This window comes from Tursiops truncatus, chromosome 14 (genome assembly GCF_011762595.2).
Source record: "Tursiops truncatus isolate mTurTru1 chromosome 14, mTurTru1.mat.Y, whole genome shotgun sequence".
In the NCBI taxonomy this organism is placed as follows: Eukaryota; Metazoa; Chordata; class Mammalia; order Artiodactyla; family Delphinidae; genus Tursiops; species Tursiops truncatus.
This window is the reverse complement of record NC_047047.1, coordinates 63,121,570-63,144,337: the sequence shown is the minus strand read 5'-3', so window position 1 is coordinate 63,144,337 and position 22,768 is coordinate 63,121,570. Positions and strand designations below refer to the sequence as shown.

The 22,768-nt window shown below is 35.8% G+C and overlaps 1 protein-coding gene across 9 annotated transcripts in view; it reads left to right on the top strand.

Annotated features, from left to right (window-relative positions):
- Positions 1-22,768, top strand: part of BIRC6 (baculoviral IAP repeat containing 6) — a 238,238-nt gene that overhangs the window by 200,027 nt on the left and 15,443 nt on the right. For 7 of the 9 annotated variants that reach the window (XM_033838755.2, XM_033838754.2, XM_033838753.2 and 4 more), the window contains 5 exons: positions 11,464-11,609; positions 12,269-12,379; positions 15,042-15,259; positions 17,503-17,664; positions 20,609-20,686. In XM_033838755.2, coding sequence (XP_033694646.1) covers positions 11,464-11,609; positions 12,269-12,379; positions 15,042-15,259; positions 17,503-17,664; positions 20,609-20,686 — 715 coding nt within the window. Of the gene's footprint in view, positions 1-8,614; positions 8,788-11,463; positions 11,610-12,268; positions 12,380-15,041; positions 15,260-17,502; positions 17,665-20,608; positions 20,687-22,768 lie in introns of those variants that run through there. The other 2 variants (XM_033838758.2, XR_004521845.2) reach the window with 2 other exon arrangements.

Below are 22,768 nucleotides of genomic sequence, written 5' to 3'. Positions count from 1 at the left end.
AATATCATGAAGAAGCTGAAAAGGCAGATCATTTACTTTGCTTTTATCTAATTAGTGTTTTAGAAGCTTGCGCTTATATTCAGATAGGTGATATCTGGCCTAGTCACAAGAGCATCACTGATTTGTTCATTTAACGGATGTTTATTGAATGTTCATGAGAGCATAACAAGAAAATTAGGACTTTTTCTAAGGGACTGACAGATTATGGGGGAAACAATAACTAGGCAGTTTTAATAACACAGTACATGGCATATTGGAAGTTTAAAACACTACTGGAGGATCAACCCAGATTTGGAAGCCCAAAGAATACATAAGAATTGGCTAAATAAAGAGGAGCAGGGGCCTGATGTACCAGGCTGTGTGAAGAATGTTGGAGTGAAAGAAAGCATCAAATATTCAGCGAAATGTAGAGAATAAAGAAGTTTGGTGTGCCTGGGTGTCCTTCGGGTGAGAAATAGGGGTGGGAAATGAGGCTAGAGAGGAAAGCAGGGGCTTGAAGAACTTCATAGTTACCTACTCTTAAATGTGATGAGCCATTGAAAGGATTTCAGCAGAGATCTAATCAGATCTGCATTATAAAAAGATTGTCTTAGGGGCTTCCCTGGTGGCGCAGTGGTTGAGAGTCCGCCTGCCGATGCAGGGAGCACGGGTTCGTGCCCCGGTCTGGGAAGATCCCACACGCCGCGGAGTGGCTGCGCCCGTGAGCCATGGCCGCTGAGCCTGCGCGTCCGGAGCCTGTGCTCTGCAATGGGAGAGGCCACAACAGTGAGAGGCCCGCGTACCGCAAAAAAAAAAAAAAAAAAAAGATTGTCTTGCAGTGTATCTGAATGGTTAGGGTGGGAGTTAGAACAAGACTAAATTGCCATGGAAGAGATTTTCATCCTTTCTGTCTTGACAGTTGAGCTGTTTGTGTCCTCTCCCATCCTGCCATTCTGGGGACTGAGGATTTGAGTCTATTAGCATTCTTGCTCTAAAATTATGGACTTAAAAGAAAGTTAGTTCCTAGGTAGAAATACTGTCTATGTTTCAGATGTTTGACTTTAAAAAAGAAATAATATAACTCAGGCTTTAAATTACTTATTAACTACATTATTCTGCCTATGTGTTAGTATCAGTGACTGCGGATTTATCCCTGGAGATCTCCTTCAATAAAGTGTAAGTGCTATCGAATAAATGGTTTTCGGAGCATGGTTTCCTTTGTTAACATATCAGAATCTGAAGTCTGTAATCTCACGCAGAAGTTCTCCAGTACTAATCCTACTAGGTTATTTTACTGAAGACAGAAAACAGTCATCTATTGGCTTGACAGAGGCTCAGAATCATTAGCAGAGAATCTAAAATCTTTTATATTAAGGTTTAGGAATGACAGGGTGAGACTACATTCATTTTCATACAATTCTTCTCTTTCCTTAAAGCTGTCATCCAGCCAAAATTGTATATGTGGAAAACTTATATGACAGTAAGTAGGCTTTAGATTTAATTTTTCTAGAGCCTTTTGTCTATATTATTTTAGAATTCATCTTAAAAGAGTATCATGTGATAATGGGATTTTTATTAATCGGATCAAAATAAACCAAACCATTTTCATGGTTGAAAACTGAAGGAAATTTTTCTTGGTAGAAATTCTTTGTCAGAGTGAAGAGCCTCAGCATTTATGAGGAGGAACTTTCAAACCTTATACCACCCATGCTTTTGCTAGAATCTTTCTTTAGATCCGATTTTCTTTTTTAACCAAACATTTTATTTAAAGAGGAAACTTCACATTACTAACATATCAGACGGACCAGTATCATTTGCCATAAATAGAAGATAAGTCTAAAAGTGAATAAACTAAATTTAAAAAATTAGTGTCTGTGACTTCCCTGGTGGTCCAGTGGTAAAGAATCCACCTTACAAGGCAGGGGACGCGGGTTTGATCCCTGGTCAGAGAACTAACATCCCACATGCTGCAGGGCAACTGGGCCTGTGCGCCACAACTACTGAGCTCGTGCACCTCAACTAGAGAGCCCACGTGCTGCAAACTACAGAGCCCAAGCACTCTGGAACCCATGCGCCACAACTACAGAGCCCATGCGTCCTGGAGCCTTTGCGCCACAACTAGAGAGAAGCCCACACACCACAATGAGGAGCCCAAGTGCCGCCATGAAAGATCCTGCGTGCCTCAACAAAGATCTCATGTGCTGCAACTGAGACCTGATGCAGCCAAAAATAAATAAATAATAAATAAATATTAAAAAAAAAAAAGTTAGTGTCTGACTCCAGACCCGTTTTGTGTTTTAATAAGGAAGATTTAACAATGCTAAGAAATTACCAAAGGCTTACTGAGACCTTTCTTTTCATTGGAAAGAGACTAGTTTTCTCACTCTTCAATTCAGTTAACTAATACCATGTCTAATTATCACTTAATGTTTTCTCACGCTTTGGGAAACTTTATTAATAGGATATATCAAGTCCTCTAAAAGTAATGGCATTTTGCAAATATAAACTAACAAAATTAAAAAGGAGAAGAAATGGGATGATGTATGTCCATTGACTGTCTTACTCTCCTTCCCCCTTTTATCTGTGCTTAATTGGGAGAATCGAAAGTTAGCAGAAGCCAGACTAGCCTTGCTTTTGTTTTAATGTGGCTACAATTTAGACTGGTATTTTGATTCTCATCCTCACTCTCCTATGGGTGAGGATTAGTTTGATGACAGATAATTACAGTATTCTGATGGGATTGGTATTAGTGTAAACCAGAGCACTATTCAAGGAATAAATGTATATACTTCTAGTTTATTATGTTCATCTTTCCTGGCAAGACTAACCTGTTGACATGGCAAGGTGGCACCTAGGAGTGATTGATTGTGATTTAGTCTGTCTTTAAAAAGTTGTTAAATATTTACTGTACAAATTGCATTAAGAACTTCCTAAAGATGATGATATTTTAATATTCTTTTACTCATGATTCTATATTTTACTGTCTACCACCTCTCCTAATAAGTCCTCTCAAGATTCACAATTTGCAATAACTGCTTAGAGTTAATTTGAGTCTAATGGTTAACATAAATAAACTGATGAATATTGCTGTTGGCTGATTATTAGTAAACATTTATATTAAGATAAGTCAGGGCGGGCTTCCCTGGTGGCGCAGTGGTTGAGAGTCCGCCTGCCGATGCAGGGGACACGGGTTCGTGCCCCGGTCCGGGAGGATCCCACATGCCGCGGAGTGGCTGGGCCCGTGAGCCACGGCTGCTGAGCCTGCGCGTCCGGGGCCTGTGCTCCGCGGCGGGAGAGGCCACAACAGTGAGAGGCCCGCGACCCCCAAAAAAAAAAAAAAAAAAAAAAAAAAAAAAAAAAAAGATAAGTCAGGGAAACATTCCTAACTAAAGACTAGGCAAAAGTGTATTGCTTCAAAATAGAGAATTTTTACATTCAGCACTTTCCAACTTTTGTCTGAAACAGATAACATTTAGATAATTAATTATGAGGACTATTTCAGAAATTAATTTTTTTCTAAGTATATAATAGCATGTTTTGTACACTGGTTTTATACCATTTTGAAAACATACCTTAAATGTACCTATAATGTTAAATGTAATTTTCTACTTAGGCCATTTTCTAATATCATCTATCACTTAAAATTTGAACAAAATTGGGACATTTCATGATGCTATCATATGGAAATTTTGTACTTTTTTCTTGCATAGTTTTTGAAAACTTCATTACCATAAATGTTCCGTTTTTCAGGTGCCCTCAGTATAGCAATATTGACACTTTTCTTTCTTACCGAATGCAGAAAAAAAAGTTTTTCATTTATTTTATCCAAAAAGCCTTACTTTCTGTTTTTTTTTTTAGTTTTATAATTTGATGATTTTTGTGTTTAATACTTTTAATTTTTATATCTACAAGCAGTGGAAGAAATAGTTCCCTAGGGGCCAAAAGAGAGAGGCTGGGGCGGGGGCGAGGAGGAGCGCATGTGAGAATGACACCCTGATACAAAAGTAGGAGGTAAAGGATGTATAAAGGTGTAAGCAGTGTTTGTTAGACACATGCCAAAGACAGCCTGTGATTAGATGTTTACTGCACATAAGTCCAAGGTCACTACCACTTAATTTTATGCCAGTTATGAGAGATCAAAATCTGGTAAAAATGGGGCTTCCCTGGTGGCGCAGTGGTTGAGAGTCTGCCTGCCGATGCAGGGGACACGGGTTCGTGCCCCGGTCTGGGAAGATCCCACATGCCGCGGAGCGACTAGGCCCGTGAGCCATGGCCGCTGAGCCTGCGGGTCCGGAGCCTGTGCTCTGCAACGGGAGAGGCCACAACAGTGAGAGGCCCGCCTACTGCAAAAAAAAAAAAAATCTGGTAAAAATGAATTTTTAACTGTCAGATTAATGACTTAGGCAGATAAAAGACAAAAGTATTTTCTGAATTCCTTTTGTTCTGTCAGTTTGAAATAATTTTGATTAGTATAATATTTATGTTCCAGCCTCTATGTTTTTATTGATTTCCCTTCTTGTTTCTGAAGAATAAGCCAAACTGCTTTAAATGTGGGAAAAGTTATAATAAATATATAGTAGCATATAGCTGTGCAAAAAATACAAGGAATAATATTATAACCTAACTTTTGTGTAGGATATAGAGTTTCAGAAGTTCTTAGATGTGTATTACTAGTTTTTTTTGCTCTGTGTGGTAGACAAGAAAATATTCTTGTTCTACAAAGAATGAAACTATTACTTAGAATTTAACATTTAAAAACTTACTAATAGGTAATAAATCTGGGATTTAGCTCCCCACTTTCCTGATGCCTGTAGTGTTCATTATCAAAAACAACATTTATGAAGAAAGAGGGACTTCCCTGGTGGTTCAGTGGGTAGGACTCCATGCTCCCAAGGCCGGGAGCCTGGGTTCAATCCCTGGTCAGGGAGCTAAATCCCACATGCAGCGACTAAAGATCCTACATGCCGCGGCTAAGACCCAGCACAGCCAAATAAATAATTTAAAAAAAAAAAAAAAGACAAGTTGATTGACCCGTAGTCCAGATACTTCTATTTTTATACCCCATTGCTACCTTTTACCAAAATTGTTCATTGATCACTAAGGTGACATGTAATGGCTAGACTTCAGCTTTAGCTGATTCCTGAAAAACACTTAGATCAAGTACCAAAGTACAGCTTATTCTATTATTTAAGTGATTAACAAACATAAACTCATTAAAAATTATAAATTGACTTAATACTTCTACCTCAGTAGCATAACATATAAAATGATTATTTATTCCTTGTCAGATTACATTAGATGAGCTTTATGTTTCAAGATGGTTTCCACTATCTTACTTCTGACAAAATCTCAAGCAATCTTAATTGCTGAATTTGAAGTCTCTTGCTAAGTAAGATTTAGTTTGTAAATCTTTCTGGGCACTTCACGATAAGTAACCTGTCCCATAATATCTACAGGGTTTTAGAACTATAAGGAATGCTCTTAAGAGTTCAGATAGTTCATATCCCCCTTTTTATAAATGATGAAAACAAGGTCCATAAATACTGTGATTTGTTCCAAGGTCTCGTGCTTAGTGGCAGAGAGCTATGATAAGACCTCAAATTTCCTAATGTCCCAATCAAGTATATTTATTTACTAAATTGAACTTAACTTCCAAAGAACAATTGGATTTATGCATCAGTGAATAATTAGAAATCGAAGTGTGAACTTATTTCTGATTTGGCTTTGGAAAGTTAGGACACATAAATATTTTTAATGTTGACAAGTAACATTTTTTAATTGAAAATTTTGCTTTTGATAATTAAAAAAGTATATATAAGAATGCAGATTCTACAGAATTTTTCTTATATTTTCTTTTGCTTACCTTTTTTCACTCCCCTGAAGAATTTTTTTTAACACTCTGATAAGATGTTAAAAGGCAGCATATTTCGTTAGATATGCATAGCCATTCGAGTTGTGCCTAAGTAATAATTACTAGATCACTAAGGTAACCTAAGTAAGGTAAACTGTGTTTTGTGGTCTGTAGAACATGAGCTGGTAGCAACTTCATGTAATTATCACTTAAGTGAGGATTAAGTCAGCTTTACCCATTTGATTTTTTTTTTTTGCTCAAAAGAATCAATAAAAACATTTCCTCTGAAAATTTCTTAGTTATTGATGTATGTATTTTTCCTTTACTGTCTTTTCAAGCTGATTTGGTGTCTACTTGCATAGACTAGGGTGGTGTGTTGGAGATATAATTATATCTCCATTATTTTCTCTATGTTGCTGGAGAAGCCTCTTCCCACCCCGCTAAACACCCTCTTGTTTTCCATCTCCTGAATTTTGTTACTATCTTAGTATGTCCTATATTTGTAATATCTTTAACTCCCTTGTCAAGAAGAAATTAAAGAGTTTATTAGCAAAACTCGATATTTAAATAACAAATAGAAAAAACAACTCCTGCCTGTTTATGACCAGTTGTCGATCAGCATTTTATTTTAGATTCTTAAAAAAGAAAGAACTTGAAAGCAACTCTGTCACCTCCATTAATAAAGGGATTTGTGGCATCAGGTAGCGTAATACTTTAAACCTTTATATATGTATTGTTTCCACTTGAAATATAATTATCTAGTGTGAAAATTCATTTTGTTGCCCACAAAATAATCACAGTGTGAAAATGTGAGCCCTTCAGATTTTAAGTACCATTCTTGGTGAAATTCATCTGCTGGCCATTTCAACCTGTGTTATCTCAAAATGAAGTCACAGTACAGCCATAGTAGTTTGGTTTCACTTTTGAGTAAGTGTGGCACTTCGTAGCCTCCTTGGAGTTGGAGCAAAGGCAGATATTTTGTCCTTGATCTTTTGTGCAGACTTTTCCTGCTCGACTCCAGTAGACAAATAATCATATTTTGTATATTTAGTATTTGATAGCTTCACCAGAAGTTTGAAAAAGGCACTTGCCGCCAATCACATAATCTTAATTGCTAATAAGGACGTGACACAAATGACTCTGTTGAGTGTAAGGTGTTCTCAACATTGAACTTCTCTTTAATAGCATTATTAAAGTAAGCATCCTTGATTGCCCTTTCCCTTAGCTATCCCAAAGTGTCTTCCGGTGCAAAGTTCATCAGTTTTTAAAATAACTGAATTGTCTTGTAGAAATACCCAATTCATTTTTATCCAACTAAGCAATAAGATTAGTTAATTTACTTCTTAAACGGCATATTTTCTATCAAACTCTCTTGTTTTAACTCCTTTAAGTTAGTTCCTTTAGGGCTTCAGTTGAGAAAGAATTTCAGTTCCAGTCCTCCTACATTTGTTTTCATTGGAAAAACATTTCCTATCTTTTCTTTTTCCTCTGTTTCTCAAACCTACAAAGTGAAAAAGGCCTGATTTCTTAGACAAGAAGAATTTGTTGCAACCATATATATATACTTTTTAAGTTTCTTTTTGTGATGACCTTGAACAAATTCAGTGGTTTGTCAACCTTTTTTACTTGGTGGTGGAGACAGCAGTGCCAACATTTATTTTAATATCTCTTAGCCCCAGTTGGATTGTCCCCTGGTGAAGCATATTACTTGTGGCAACTCCATTCTACAGCAGCACACAGTACCGTATTTGTCCTGTGATGTTTAATCTGACTGGAAAACTATTATATTTTTATCTAATCTAAAAATCAAGGTTTTATTTTCAAAGGCTTCTCATACCTCTGTTTTGAATATTCCCTTCTCTCCTATTGCTCATTTATGCTTCATTTAAGACAAAGAAGATTTTATTTTCTACTTTCATTTAAATCATATTGAAAACTAAAACCAGTACTTCCATTTGGAAAGAATTTAAGTAAAAACAAAAGGGAATCTAAAGTTTAAAACTAAGCTTTAAAATAAGCATGGAAAACATTCATCTTACAAAGGTCTTATCCCATTTAGTGGTGCATTTCAAAAATTATTTTCGTGTTTTCTATAGACATTAGAAGCAAATAATTCTCCACAGTAATATTTTTAAAAATCTTTCTGCTTACTTTTACTTCTACTTTTTTTTAAACTATAATTCCTGGCAAAGAGCTTTAGAACTGTGGATATGGTGCATTGTTTTATAGGTAAATATAGAAGTTTCATTCTCTTGTAGTTTTAGAATCTTCCTCTAAGACACTAATTCTTAATACTTCTGAATCTGGACATTTCAGCACGTGGTGTCCTGATTACTTCTTCAATGTGGTTCTGCTTTTTAAATGTTTATTTCAACAGTTTGATAGTTTTGTCTTTAGAATTAGGAGTGCAGGGGATTGAAGTGGTCTTTCCTAATGTCCAACCAAGAAGATAGTTGTATTAAGCTGTTTTTAGTTTATAGATTATAAGAGAACATAATTCTGATATCTTGTAGTCATACAAGTATCCAACTTAATGTGGGTGGTAGAATTAGAAGAAGCAGTTCAATATAACTGAATGTTGAGTTATGGGTTTCTTTTTTCTTTTTGTTTTCACAAGAAAGATTTGCCCATTCTGCTCACATCCTAGTTTAGATTATATGTCACAGAGCCAAAATTTGCTTAATTTATTAGCTGTGTCGTTGGAATTCACAGCATAGTGGAAAATGTTTGCAGATAATTCTGTGCAATAGTAGAAACTTCAGTTGATTCCTCGTATTTCTTCAGGGCAGTGATCACAACCAGATTCAACGTATGCACAAAGCAGCGGATACCATGGTAGCGGCCGTCGCTGATTGCTTTTACCATGTTGGATCCATTGTCAGTCTCAAAGACCTACTTCCAGCTAGGTGCCTTGAACTCAAATAGCTTTTCACACAGACTTCAGGATGTGAGCTAAGGTATGGCCTTTTTTCATGAGCTGGGCCTACATATGGGTTGACAGTAACCTGCAGCTTTTATAGAAAAGAGACTGCTGTCTGTAGTTTAATGTCAGACAATGACTAGTTGTAGTCATCATCAGGCAGGTAGTGTGTGTTCTTCATATATTTGAAGTACTTTTACCTTTTGAAGATTATTCCTTTTTCTGCTGTATGTTTTTTCAAAAAGACTATCCACATAAAAAATTCTCGTTAGAACCTGCTGTAAAGGTCTAATTATGTCTGCTTTATGATTCAGCCATTATCTTCAAGATGTATGTGATTATTTCTTTTACGCATTTGGTGTAAAAAATGCTGTTTTTAAAATTTCTGTGGATCTTTTTGCAAAATTCTTAAACATTTTTAAAATTTTGTGGTCAAAAATAACAAAAATTTTTATCCTATTTGCAGTATTTTAATAATAGAGATTTCTCCTACTAATCATCTTTTAAAAACTGGAGTTAGGAAATTGGTATTCATGAATAGGGCTTGAAATTTAGAATCAGTAGTTTTCTGAGGGTAACTTGCTCTAAATTGCATTGAGGCAGTTTACTCTCCATGCCAGAGGTTCTTGTTTCTTCAAGGAGAAAATACCCTAATTCTGGAAAAATGAGCTTCACTCCTGTAATCTTCCTTCTCTGCTTGGCAAGATATGTTTCTTTAAGTGACATCTTTATTGAGAATATAATGGATCAACTGACTAATCATAGATTTAGGAAACCATCTTTATTTTATTATGGCTATAACCGTAACTCTTCTGTTTTCTCAAACTACTTACTGTTGTTTTCCTATTGTTCAGTGGCCCTTCTAATTAAGAATTTTTTTAAGCCCCAGGAAGAGAATCATTTGCAACTGGGGAGAGAGAGAGTCTTTATAAATTCAGAGGGGGTACTATCAATCAACTTAAGTGTTTTTTCTTGACTCTCAGTGTTTCACAAAGTTTGTGAACAGCCATTGGTAAATGCAGAATTTGAGAATCTGTTTGATCTTGTCTACCAGAATCATATCTTTATTTAAAAAATTGTCAGACTCACTATTAAACTGTAGTCTCAGCTTAACTTCATAGCTATAAAAGATGCAGTATGTTATTTGATTCTAGCAGTAAAATGTCTATTTCAGTCTTAAAACATTCATTCACTATATTCTCCTTACTTACATATGCAAACATATATGTTCGTATACATGTTCACACACAGAGGTTGATGCCTAATATGATACACAGCAAAACATCTACCAAGTGGTTCCTGAGTAGCAAATGAGAGTTGGCCATGTGTTCTCTGTGACTCCTACATATACATCAGGGAAGATAAGAAGAGAGGGTAGGAGAAAAAGCAGTAACCCAGTGACACATTACGGTTCTTAAGTTAAATCCTCTTGCCAGGTGAGGTGGTGTATGAGGTGGTATAAAAATATCTGTGGATGCTAGATTTTCACACAGTGTGGGAGCCAATTCAAGACTCATGCATAACACTAAATCCGGTTACCCTTGTTATCCATCTGAGCGGCTCTTCTTAATTTACCTCTTATTATCTACCTAAAGTTAAGCACTGAATTGCTTCTGAGCAGATTTTTGTCTTTGTGATAAAGAACAGTTTATTTGGACATAGATTGCATGATATTATTTTGTTAAAGACTCTTCTATCTTCTGTCAGTCTTTTTATAGTTCTCTAAGGCTCCATGCCCACTTTGTGAAATGTTGTTTTAACATAATAGCCATGTCCTTTTGTTAGTAGCTGTACAAACTAGAAAAATGAATGATGCGTAGTTTAGATCATACCTTAGCATAAACATTTTAAACGCTTTTATTTATATGTGATTTCAGTTTGTTTCAAATTATCTATTTAATGAATTAACAAAGATGTAGATTTTTAGTATCTAAGAAGTAGTGTAATGATGATGTGAGTAAAACATGCTGAGAGTTGAAATAGAAAAAAGGAAATTGATACTTAGTTGCTGTTTTTAGTGAACCTTGTTAATAAAATGCTACCGCATTCACCTAGAAAATTTAATTTGAGTCTATATTAGACCCTGAATAGGGAATACAGAAGCATATCTTTAAAATGATTATGCCCTAAAACTTAACGTTTAAATAAAGATTCAGTGTATAGAAGCACATTATATTAAGTTACCTAGTAGTGAACCTGCACTTTATTCTGGAATTTTTCTTCCCCCCCCCCCCTTGGAAATTAATATACTCTAAGTGAAATACAAAGAGTATTAAACTGAAAAACCACCTATGGATCTTTGATTCCCAAGTCTTAGAAGGCAGAGGATCTTTTACTTTTAGATATAGAAGTGATTTCTCTACTTCTAGGTACATAGTTACTGTAAGTATGTTTTTAAAGGTGTGGATCGAAGGACATACCAGGTATTGGGGTCTTTTTACAGTATGACATTTCTACAGTGTTTAACTCTTGTCTGTTTTTGCATATGAAGAGACAACCTACCGGAAACTGGTTATTATGCTAGGCATTATCCTATGGCTTCAAAATGAATCTGATTTAAACTACTCCTGGTATATATCATGTGTATGTCAAATGAAATGCAGACTATCATGTTGATTTTTAAACTGTTACTGATTTATGGAAGTATTTATTTTTCAAAACTAAAATCTTAATTTTCCTTGCATTTCTTTTCATATTAAAAAAAACTTTTCAGATCTAAAAGGGAAAATGTTAAAACAGGAGTAAAACCAGATGCATCTGATCAAGAGCCAGAAGGACTTACTCTTTTGGTGCCAGACATTCAGAGGACTGCTGAGATTGTTTATGCAGCCACTACCAGTTTGCGGCAAGCAAATCAAGGTACAGCACTACTCTCTTTATGCTCCTTTTCTTTTGATACAAAGATGTTTCATTTACTACTGAAAACCGCCTTCTCTTCCCTCTATGTTAATGGTTTTCCAGCAAGTTATTTACTTAAAGATTCTGTTCTATGTCAGGTTTTCAAGCTAATTTTGTATAGTCTCTAATTTTAAAATATTCATCTCTACTGTGTATGATTTCTAAGACTGTTGGTAGGCTGACAGCATGCATTATAAATTTCTCTTCCCACTGAAAGTTATGAAATTGAAAAATGCAATTGTATTAGATAGAAAACAGTACATTAATAGTGTGTAAGAATTCAGTTAAAATTGGCATTTTCACATATTAGCAATGGAAGAAATAAATGATTCTTCATCATCTATTGCTTTATTTCTGCTGTTTTTGCCTGAATAGATGAAATCTAATTAGCATTTTAAGAATTTAAGCTTTAAAATTGATAAGATTTTTAGCCCTATTAGTTATTTTTATGAAATAGAAAGAAATCTTTTAATTTTAAAAGGGTACAATAGGAAGATAATTATGAAGAGTTTGGTAATTTTTCAGAATTCAAATTCTGAACTCTAGAAGTTAATAGTTTTTTTGTTTTACTCTTCGAAAATGTATACTTATGTTATTTATCTTGAAATATTAAATAACAGAAAAAAAACTAGGTGAATATTCAAAGAAGGTGGCTATGAAACCCAAACCTTTATCAGTATTGAAATCACTTGAAGAAAAATATGTGGCTGTCATGAAGAAATTACAGTTTGGTAAGTTGAAATTGTACTCTCTATTTCTTCAGCTCTCATTTTACATTTTTTAATAGTGCTATTGCAATGTGTTCTAGTAAAATTAAAGAATTTCAAGCTTGCTTTTACATGAATTATTCATATACTCTATATATGTGTGTATGTATGTTTATATATACACACATGCAAAAATTTTTATCATCTTTCTATCTCTGAATTTATATCTGTGTTTATAGTTATGTTTGGAAATCATGATTCAGTAGAAACCAGGAAAAAAACAAAGCCAAATGTCTAACAAACAGGCAGAAAGTGGTTTTCTTTCTTTACCCCTCCATGTCTGCATATCCTTGTCTGAAGGAAGCCAAGACCTGGGACTTTGAACCAAGTCTGTTACTCTTACCATTTTAGAATTCCAAGGGATATACCTTTGGAAAATGTAGCCTTTCCCATTCCAAAACTCTTGACAAGTAAGGACTGATGAAAAGATCATATTAGCACCCTTCATAAGGTGCTGGTTTATGAATAAACACTAGAATTCCAAATTTTGATGACCATTATTAACTATTATTGTATGTCCCTCTTTTTCATTCTTGAGAACCAGCCCAAAGGACATTGACTATATCAAAAAGAACACCAAAGTAGGAGTCCAAAAAAAATGGAGATTTATGTCATAACTGTCAGAGTCATAGGCCAGAGCCTTTGATTAATGTTAGTCAGCCAGGAGGCTTCTCTCATATCACTTAAAATCATAAACTCTGCCAGTTGGACGTGACTTTAAATGTAATTGAGTTTTGCTATCCATTGACTTTTAGAGTAATTTAGAAAAAATAACGGGTTTTCTGTTGTGTTGTTTTTTAGTAAACTGCGTTTTCTAACTTATGTATCAAATATTTTCTCATATCACGATTCTTATACAACTTGATATTTATTGACTGCCTAATATTTTTTATAAGCCTAATTATTTTTTTAAAGTACTTTATATATTTAAAAAAAAATTTTTTTGGCTGCGCTCGGTCTTTGTTGCTCCATGCGGGCTGTCTCTAGTTGTGGTGAGCAGGGGCTAGAACGTGGGCTCAGTAATTGTGGTGCACAGGCTTAGTTGCCCCTCGGCATGTGGGATCTTCCCAGACCAGGGCTTGAACCCGTGTGCCCTGCATTGGCAGGTGGATTTTTAATGACTGGACCACCAGGGAAGTCCTTGACTGCCTAATATTCTCATATAAAGTACTGTCATTTGTTTAACCAGTAACTAGACCTTTAGGTTGTTTCCAGTTTTTTAGTAACGTCTGCAACATCTCAGTGGGCATTATTGCGTATAAATATTTGTACACATCCAGGATTATTTCCATAGGGCAAATTAATAGAAGAGGAGTTGCTGAATCAAGCAGTATGTAGGTTTTTAGCAACTAGCCATTATCTTTGATTGTATATTTTAATAAAATTTTGGTATTAGAAGACCCTGTTTTCTTATAGATATATGATATAAAAATTTCCTCCAGGCGTGGGGATAAGCTCATGTATGTATCTGGTGGATTGCTGTTTATAAAACTCAAAGGAAATTTATCCCTGTATTATGTGAAAGGCAGCAGAGTTGAGCAGATGAAATAACTCTGGTTTACAACTTTACTGATAGAAACTGCTCAGAAGTCTTGTTGAGACATAGTACATTTGTAGTGCACAGACCCATGACACTGTTTATAGGTCTTCCCCTTTTTTCTGGATTATAAACTTCTTGAGGCAGATATATTTTCCTGTTTATTATTTAACTGAAAGAGCCTAGCCTAGGACCTAGCACTTAGTAAGTTCTTGGTAAAATTTACTGCATTAATGATAATTATAATGTAGTTTTCATGTTTTTCTGTATATTTAGAATTGTATGAACACAAGATCAGAAGTTACCATTGTTTCTTTGTATTTGCCCTTGTATCAGTAGGTGGTTTTAATTTAGTTTTATAAGATATTTAAATATCTTTGTTTTCATCCATTGGTGGGGTAGGGTTAATCTGAATTAGAGATGTAGTTCAAATCCACTTTTTTTCTTTCTATTTTGTATGGACATATAGCTTATAAGTAAATCATAACTTTAAGTCCTTCCAAATCTGCCTGAATAAATGGTTAAGAATTAACCCATTACTTTTATTCTGTCAAAGTACTTCAGAGATTTCCCTAATAATCCTCTTTTATCCTATTAACTTAAATTTCAAAAGTAATACAGAAATAAACTTCAGCCTGTCATTTCTGTTTTCTGATTCCAAATGCAAATATATAAAGACTTATTCTCTTTTTAAAAATGAAATATAATGAAATACCTTTTGGCATTTCATGTTCTGAAATATTTTGTCAAAAAACATTATATACCATTCATTTTATCTACTACTTTGCATTGTGATTTAAATGCTTGATGTTATATAATCTACCTGCATGTCCAAATTGTAAATTTAAGTTGATTTCTTCCTTTGCTTCCATGACATATTCCATCGCTCTAGCAGCATTAACACACATATGTAGGTATTACGTAAACATTTATAGTTTGCTCTTCTTCCACATTGCAGACCTCTCCATTTTGTGGGGGAAGAAGGATTAGTGATTTGTTTATTTGTAATTTTTTGTTATTATGACAGCTATCCTCCATTCTGGTTCTTTTTTTTTTTTTTTCAGTGTTTTTTTTTTTCTTTTCTTTTAGATACGTTTGAGATGGTTTCTGAAGATGAAGATGGGAAATTGGGTTTTAAAGTAACCTACCACTACATGTCTCAGGTGAAAAATGCAAACGATGCTAACAGTGCTGCCAGAGCCCGCCGCCTTGCACAGGAAGCTGTGACGCTGTCAACCTCACTGCCTCTTTCATCGTCCTCTAGTGTTTTTGTGCGCTGTGATGAGGAGCGACTTGACATCATGAAGGTAGAAAAAACAACTTTTTTTCCTATTTCCCTGGCTAATCCAGTTATTCAAGTATTCACATAAAGCACTAGAAATAACATGAATTTAAATAAATTTAATAAAAATTCTGTTGACCATTTTGGACATCAGTGAAGGGAGTCCTTTTTTTTTTTTTTTTTTTGCGGTACGTGGGCTTCTCACTGTTGTGGCCTCTCCCGTTGCGGAGCACAGGCTCCAGACACGCAGGCTCAGTGGCCATGGCTCACGGGCCCAGCTGCTCTGCGGCATGTGGGATCTTCCTGGACCGGGGCATGAACCCGTGTCCCCTGCATCGGCAGGCGGACTCTCAACCACTGCGCCACCAGTGAAGCCCAAGGGAGTCCTTTTCTAATGTTAGTTCAGAGTATGTGGATGAGGGTACTATTCAAAATAAAGATTTAGAAGAAAATACCAAGATACCTTCCCTGAACAAAGACTGTGTGCAGCCTGTCATAGTTTTAGAACATACTATGAAAGGATTTAATGCTGGTCAGTTGAAAAAAAGTTACAGGACTTCTTCCTTGTAATCCAGAATACTTCTCTCATGTTTTATACTATCAGTCTTCAAAATTTTTTCTCTCTTTTTCTTTTCTAGGAAATTTATGTATTTACAGACTCATATGATTTAAGTAATGGTAGTACAATAATAAATAAAACCAGCAGCTTTATGTTTTAACACTGTGGTGATCTGCCCTTAAATTCCAAGAGACGCTGCAGCTAGTAATTTTTAAAGATTTGATAGCTGGGGTGGGAGGAGCCTTTCTTTACTTGATTTAATTCATGGATTAAATATTGCGTCTTCTTTAGATACACAGCTAAAACTATTGACCCATTGATTTGAATAAGGTTTTTTGCTTGTTTGCTTTTTTGTTTTTGCTCTTTTGGATAAATTTTCAGTAGAAATCTCATAGACTTTGCCTATTGACCACACTTTTCCTTGTTACAAACAGTAGAGCTGATTATTGTATGATTGTCTAGGGAAGTATTTTATTGCTACATAGACCACACAAGTTCAAACTTGTGACTGTTAAGCATTATGCTGTACCTCACATAAAGGATCCCAACTTGGAGCCCCAAAATGTAAATCAGAGTTGTCACAGAATGGGACTCTAGTACCACTTGCCTCCACACACAGCTTTTCAGGACCCGAGGCTTTGCTGCTTATGTCTTGTACACTAAATATCTGTTGATTGACTCAAACATAATTCATTAAATAATTCTGACACTCACTGTTGGGTTCTCTGCTATTTTTTGGACTACCAGTAACCCTAAGGGAAACATCACACCTACTGTTGTCTCAGAACCTTTTTATCATAAGTTGTTAGGTGAAAACATTTATTCCTCTTACCTACTTGTCTCATTATCCCAGAAGAAAATATTTAAAAGTAAGCTATTAAATATTTAATATTTTATTATTAAGGAAGTCTTGGACTTCCTTGGTGGCACAGTGGTTAAGAATCCACCTGCCAATGCAGGGGACACAGGTTCGAGCCCTGGTCCGGGAAGATCCCACATGCCGTGGAGCATCTAAGCCTGTGTGCCACAACTACTGAGCCTGTGCTCTAGAGCCTGCGAGCCACAACTACTGAGCCTATGTGCCACAACTACTAAAGCCCGCATGCCTAGAGCCATGCTCTGTCTGCATCAAGAGAAGCCACCGCAACGAAGAGTAGCCCCTGCTCGCCTCAACTAGAGAGCGCCCGTGCACAGCAATGAAGACCCGACGCAGCCAAAAATAAATAAATAAAATAAATTTATTTTTTAAATGTTAATTTAGTTTTTTAAAAAGTAAGCTATTTCTTAAAATATTAACTTGAAGATTTGAAGCAGAAAGTTACTCTCATACCTTTGAGATATGATAATGAATATACCTAGAATCTCAAATTGTTGACAGTAATGTAGAGATCATGAAGGAAAGCTCTTAGAAAAAAAGTAACTTAATATTTTAAAAGGTATTTGCTGTTAAGGTAAGCTTTCCTGCTGCCAATTGGGCATCTCTCTTTTAAAAGCCCATTTTCACCAAAACCAAATCACTTTAATTGTAATTTAAAACTGTTTCCTAGTCCTGTGTATGTTTTTAACTTTTAACTTCATTTTTAACACATTTTGGTAGAGATGTATATAGGATGTAAGAAGATTGTTCTTATTTCATGTTGAATTGTTTTTCTAAATAGTAGCATTTAGGAATAGTAACACAGGCTTTTGTGTTTGTATGTGCATACTAGGTTCTGATAACTGGTCCAGCAGACACTCCTTATGCAAATGGCTGCTTTGAGTTTGATGTCTATTTTCCTCAAGATTATCCCAGTTCACCTCCTCTTGTGAATCTAGAGACTACTGGTGGTCATAGTGTGCGATTCAATCCAAACCTTTATAATGATGGCAAGGTAATGTAATTGCAGTCTTTTGTTTCTAATGCCAAAGTATTGTAACCCAAAGTTTCTTTGTTATTTGAACAGAAATTTTGTTTTAGTTATCATCTTTTCAAAAGTACATGAGTTTCTTTGTGCTTCTTTTCCCTGTATGCAAAGATTAGCCTGAGGAATGAGAGAGAAGGAACCAAAAATGGCAGAAACACAACAGTGTTACAAAGCACTTATAGTCTTAAGGGGTTATTGTGAGGGACTAACTTATTCAACACATTCCTTGGCCAACTGAGAGCTATCTCCACTCAGAAGATAATAGAGACAGATGCCTGTCTTTGCCATTCACCTTTCTTTACTTTCTTTTTACTTTGTGTTTTTTTTTTTTGCGGTACGCGGGCCTCTCACTGTTGTGGCCTCTCCCATTGCGGAGCACAGGCTCCGGACGCGCAGGCTCAGCAGCCATGGCTCAAGGGCCCAGCCGCTCCGTGGCATGTGGGATCTTCCCGGACCGGGGCACGAACCCGCGTCCCCTGCATCGGCAGGCGGACTCTCAACCACTGCACCACCAGGGAAGCCCCTGTTTACTTTCTATATCTTCAATTCCAGTTATCTTTTCACAATTACCTGAAGATACTATCCATGTTTTCTATGATACGTACCATTGTGTACCATTATTTTTAAAGTTTAATTTGTTTTAAAATGTTTTATATTTTCTTGTAAGTAGGAAGATGCGTTCCTGTCTCCACAAAAATAGTTAACGAAGAGGTATAATAAAAATCATTTCATATGGCAATAAACCTTTAAAAATTAGATTTAAAAGAATAATCATCACCTTTCAAAGTAATTTTGGACAGTTTGATGAAATTTCAGTAGTAAATTCCATGCTGAGAGTATTTAATGTTTAAAAATTACTAGAAGGTCAGAAGAAATTTCTCGATTTCATAAGCAGACTCTTTGATGATGTGAGAATAATAGATGCTTGAAGTTGATCTGGTTTATTAAAGATGGCCCAAGTTTTCCCTTGGTTTTGTCTTCCTATTTTTAAAAAGTGCAGCCTGCCTCCAATCTGTGCTTACAAGTTATCATTTTGTCTTCACCATAAGCTCAAATCACAAAATTGGAATTCATTTTCTGGGTTTATTGTAGGATACTTAACCAGAGGTAAACCTTACTTTGTTGGGGAAAGCAAGGAACAGGTCTTTTATAACTGAGCAAATTAGACAAAGTAGCAATGTTGACTTTATTCAAGAGAGAGTCTGGAACTTGAATAGAGTTTAAGTGTAGATGTTAAGAATTATTTAAGAAATTACTTCCTTTGGACTTCCCTGGTGGCATAGTGGTTAAGAATCTGCCTGCCAATGCAGGGGACCTGGGTTCAAGCCCTGGTCTGGGAAGATCCCACATGCCGCAGAGCAACTAAGCCTGTGCACCACAACTACTGAGCCTGCGCTCTAGATCCCACAAGCCACAACTACTGAGCCGACATGCCACAACTACTAGAGCCCGTGCTCTGCAACAAGAGAAGCCACCGCAGTGAGAAGACTGTGCACCACAACGAAGAGTAGCCCCTCCCCCACTCGCTGCAACTAGAGAAAGCCCACGTGCAACAACGAAGACCCAATGCAGCCAAAAATAAATTAATTAATTAATTTAAAAAAAAATAGAAATTACTTCCTTAAGACTTACTGGTATAGGGAAGAGGTTTAGAGTTTGAGATTCCAGTACCCTGAATTGTATAGTCTGTTCTATTATACATTGGGACTAACATTTAACCTTGGGATCTAGATCTGTAGTTAGGGAGAAGATCCCTGCCATTGGTAGTCACAGGGATGCTCTAAAAACCAGGTGGGATGGTATGTATGATAGTGCTTCAAACAATAATTCACAAAACTGTTCAGATACAAGTCTTTTAAAATTATTAATGAATTTATCTACTAAACAAATTGATGTATTTTGCATTATTGTTTTCACAGAGAATAGCAAGGAGATGGACTTCTCTGCTTTTTTAAGGACCACTTATTTTCCAAATCTGTTGCCCATTACATGAAATTATTAGTTTACAAGTACAGATAACATGTCCCTGGTTCTCTTTTTCCTGGAGTGACTGTTGACCTGTGTTTGGCAGATGCTTTGAGTTCATTCTTGGCTCTTTGAGTGAACAAATAACTAATGCGTCTTCAAGTTTGTTCTGAGGAACTCTGGGGATCCTCAGGACCCTTCAGGGAATCTGCAGGGTCCTCCCCTTTCCCACTACATGTTTGCGTGAGGCCAGATTTTATTCATACATTTCAACCAAAGCAATATATAACAACAAATCGAATGTAGAGGCAGGTATGGAATCAAGATCTCTTCTATTGGGCTTCCCTGGTGGCGCAGTGGTTGAGAGTCTGCCTGCCGATGCAGGGGACACGAGTTCACGCCCCAGTCCGGTAAGATCCCACATGCCGCGGAGCGGCTGGGCCCGTGAGCCATGGCCGCTGAGCCTGCGCGTCCGGAGCCTGTGCTCCGCAACGCGAGAGGCCACAACAGTGAGAGGCCTGTGTACCACAAAAAAAAAAAAAAAAAAAAGATCTCTTCTATTAAGCTATAACCCATTTTCAAAATTTACAGAATTTTGAAAGAGATTTTCTTAAATGTAAAACAATACCACTTTTCCTCACCAAAAAATATTTTGTTGTTGTTTGGAAAAGAGTTATTTTTCATTAAAAAATATGTTATTTGTATTAATGTGTAATAGCTGCTAACTCACTTTTCATTATGAAGAAATTGTAATGCCACACAGATCTGGATCACATTTGAAGATACCAATTTGTTTTAACAGACCAACCCTTAGGGTTTTCTGGGGGTACATAAAACTGAGATACTTTGACATAATAACATTTCAATTTTATTTCTAGTTCCGGCAGATTACTTTTAAAAAGCACTCCTTTCAATTCTGTTTATACTTTTCCCCCTTCTTCCTCAGGTTTGTTTAAGCATCTTAAATACATGGCATGGAAGACCAGAAGAGAAGTGGAATCCTCAGACCTCAAGCTTTTTGCAAGTAAACAAATTTCTCTTACAATTTCACTTAGAAAATAAGGAACCATCTTGGTTTAAGAACATTTTTTTTTAGCGACCAAGAATAAACATAGTAAACCATAAAAAATAAAAAGCTAGATTGATAGGAAGTACCTACTAAACAGCTTATAGGTGAGCAGTTAGTACAATGGAGTTATAGCTCATTTTGAGTTTAGAATCTTAAGTTAGGACATTAGAATTTTCTTTTTGTCAAAATTCCCTTTTAAAAAATCCCTAACTTGCCTTAAAGTACACTCTGGTGCAACAAGATCAGGCAATACAGATTAGCCTCTTCCATCTCCCAGTCACGATAAGGCTCAAACTCAGGTGAGTAGAATTTAATAACTACTAGTGTTACATATCTCTCCACACATGATATGGTTCTTCTGTAATCTAGTTAATAATGGGACTCGGTGCTTCCCTGGTGGCACAGTGGTTAAGAATCCACCTGCCAGTGCAGGTGACACGGGTTCGACCCCTGGTCCGGGAAGATACCGCGTGCTGCGGAGCAACTAAGCCTGTACGCCACAACTACTGAGCCTGTGCTCTAGAGCCCGTGGGCCACAACTACTGAGCCCGCGCTCCTAGAGCCCGTGCTCTGCAACAAGAGAAGCCACCACAATGAGAAGCCCTCCCACCGCAATGAAGAATAGCCCCCAACTTGCTGCAACTAGAGAAAGCCCGCATGCAACAACAAAGACGCAACACAGCCAAAAATAAATAAATTTTAAAATAAAAATAAAAAAATAATGGGTCTCATCTGAGGTTTAGAAGTACTGTCCTGGAATCCATAAAACTTGGGATTTGCCATTCTTATTTGGCAGAGCACTTAGCACACATGTTTCATAGTCTTGAATTTTTTAAGTTAATTTTCACAAGCCATTTGAGTACATAAAATAAAATGTCATATAGTATCCCATCAAATTTTCTTTGCTGATGTTTTATCTTAATAGTTCAGAATTCCAGCAAAGAGACAGACATATTAATAATAGTAATTAACTTTGTTGCTTGATCATTGAGGAAAAAGAAATAAACCACTGTTGGTGCATGATAGTTTAAACTCACATTTGCAGTTTAGTGTTTATTTTAAGAAAGACCACCATAAATTATGCCCAGGTAAGCCTGTTAAAGTTGACCCACCTTGAAAGGATTCTTTTCCTACATTCTTACATTGAATTAGGTAAAAGAGATATGAAAAACCATTCTTTAGGATGTGACTTTCTTAGGTTCTCTGAAAAGACCTTGAAGCAGCCCCGTGAATTAAATAGTACTGTAATATAAGTGTTTCCTTTGTGCTAATATGGAGACTCAAGAAGAACACAGATTATATGATTCATGCAAAGTAACTAAGGAAGTTCCTTAGTTACTTTGTTCCACCAAGTAACTATAATACTTCTTCATTTGAGAAATGATTATGTAGGGGGGGGGAGGGATAAATTAGGAGTTTGGGATTAGCAACTATAGGCTACTATATATAAAATAGATAAACAACAAGGTCCTACTGTATAGCACAGGAGTCTATATTCAGTATCTTGTAATAACCTATAATGGAAAAGAATATGAAAAGAATATATGTATTCGCTTTGCTGTACACCAGAAACTAACACAACATTGTAAATCAACTATACTTCAATTTTAAAGAACTAAAACAGAAATGATTGTCAATTCTAGTTCAAAAACCTTAAAATATTTGTCTACATGTATGTTACTCTTGTCAACAGAAACTATTTTTATGATCAGTTTTACTCTGAAAGGAAACTCAGAGATATCCTGTTTTTCATGAAGTAAATTAGATTTACCTGAGAAGTGGAATCAATTTTTGAAATTTTTGTTGGATTTATGTAGTTTTAAAAATAAATTTACAGTTTTCAAAGTTTTTTAGTTTAAAATTGGATTTGCTTTTAACTTTTATATTATCTGTATGTCTAATATATACCAAAAATCCTGTGAAATAAAGAAACTTATTCTGAAGTGTTTAAATTTTACAACTTTGAAACCTTACTACACATAAAGTATGATCTTTTCTGTATTTTCCCTTTAGGGTTTTTTGTCATATACATAGTTT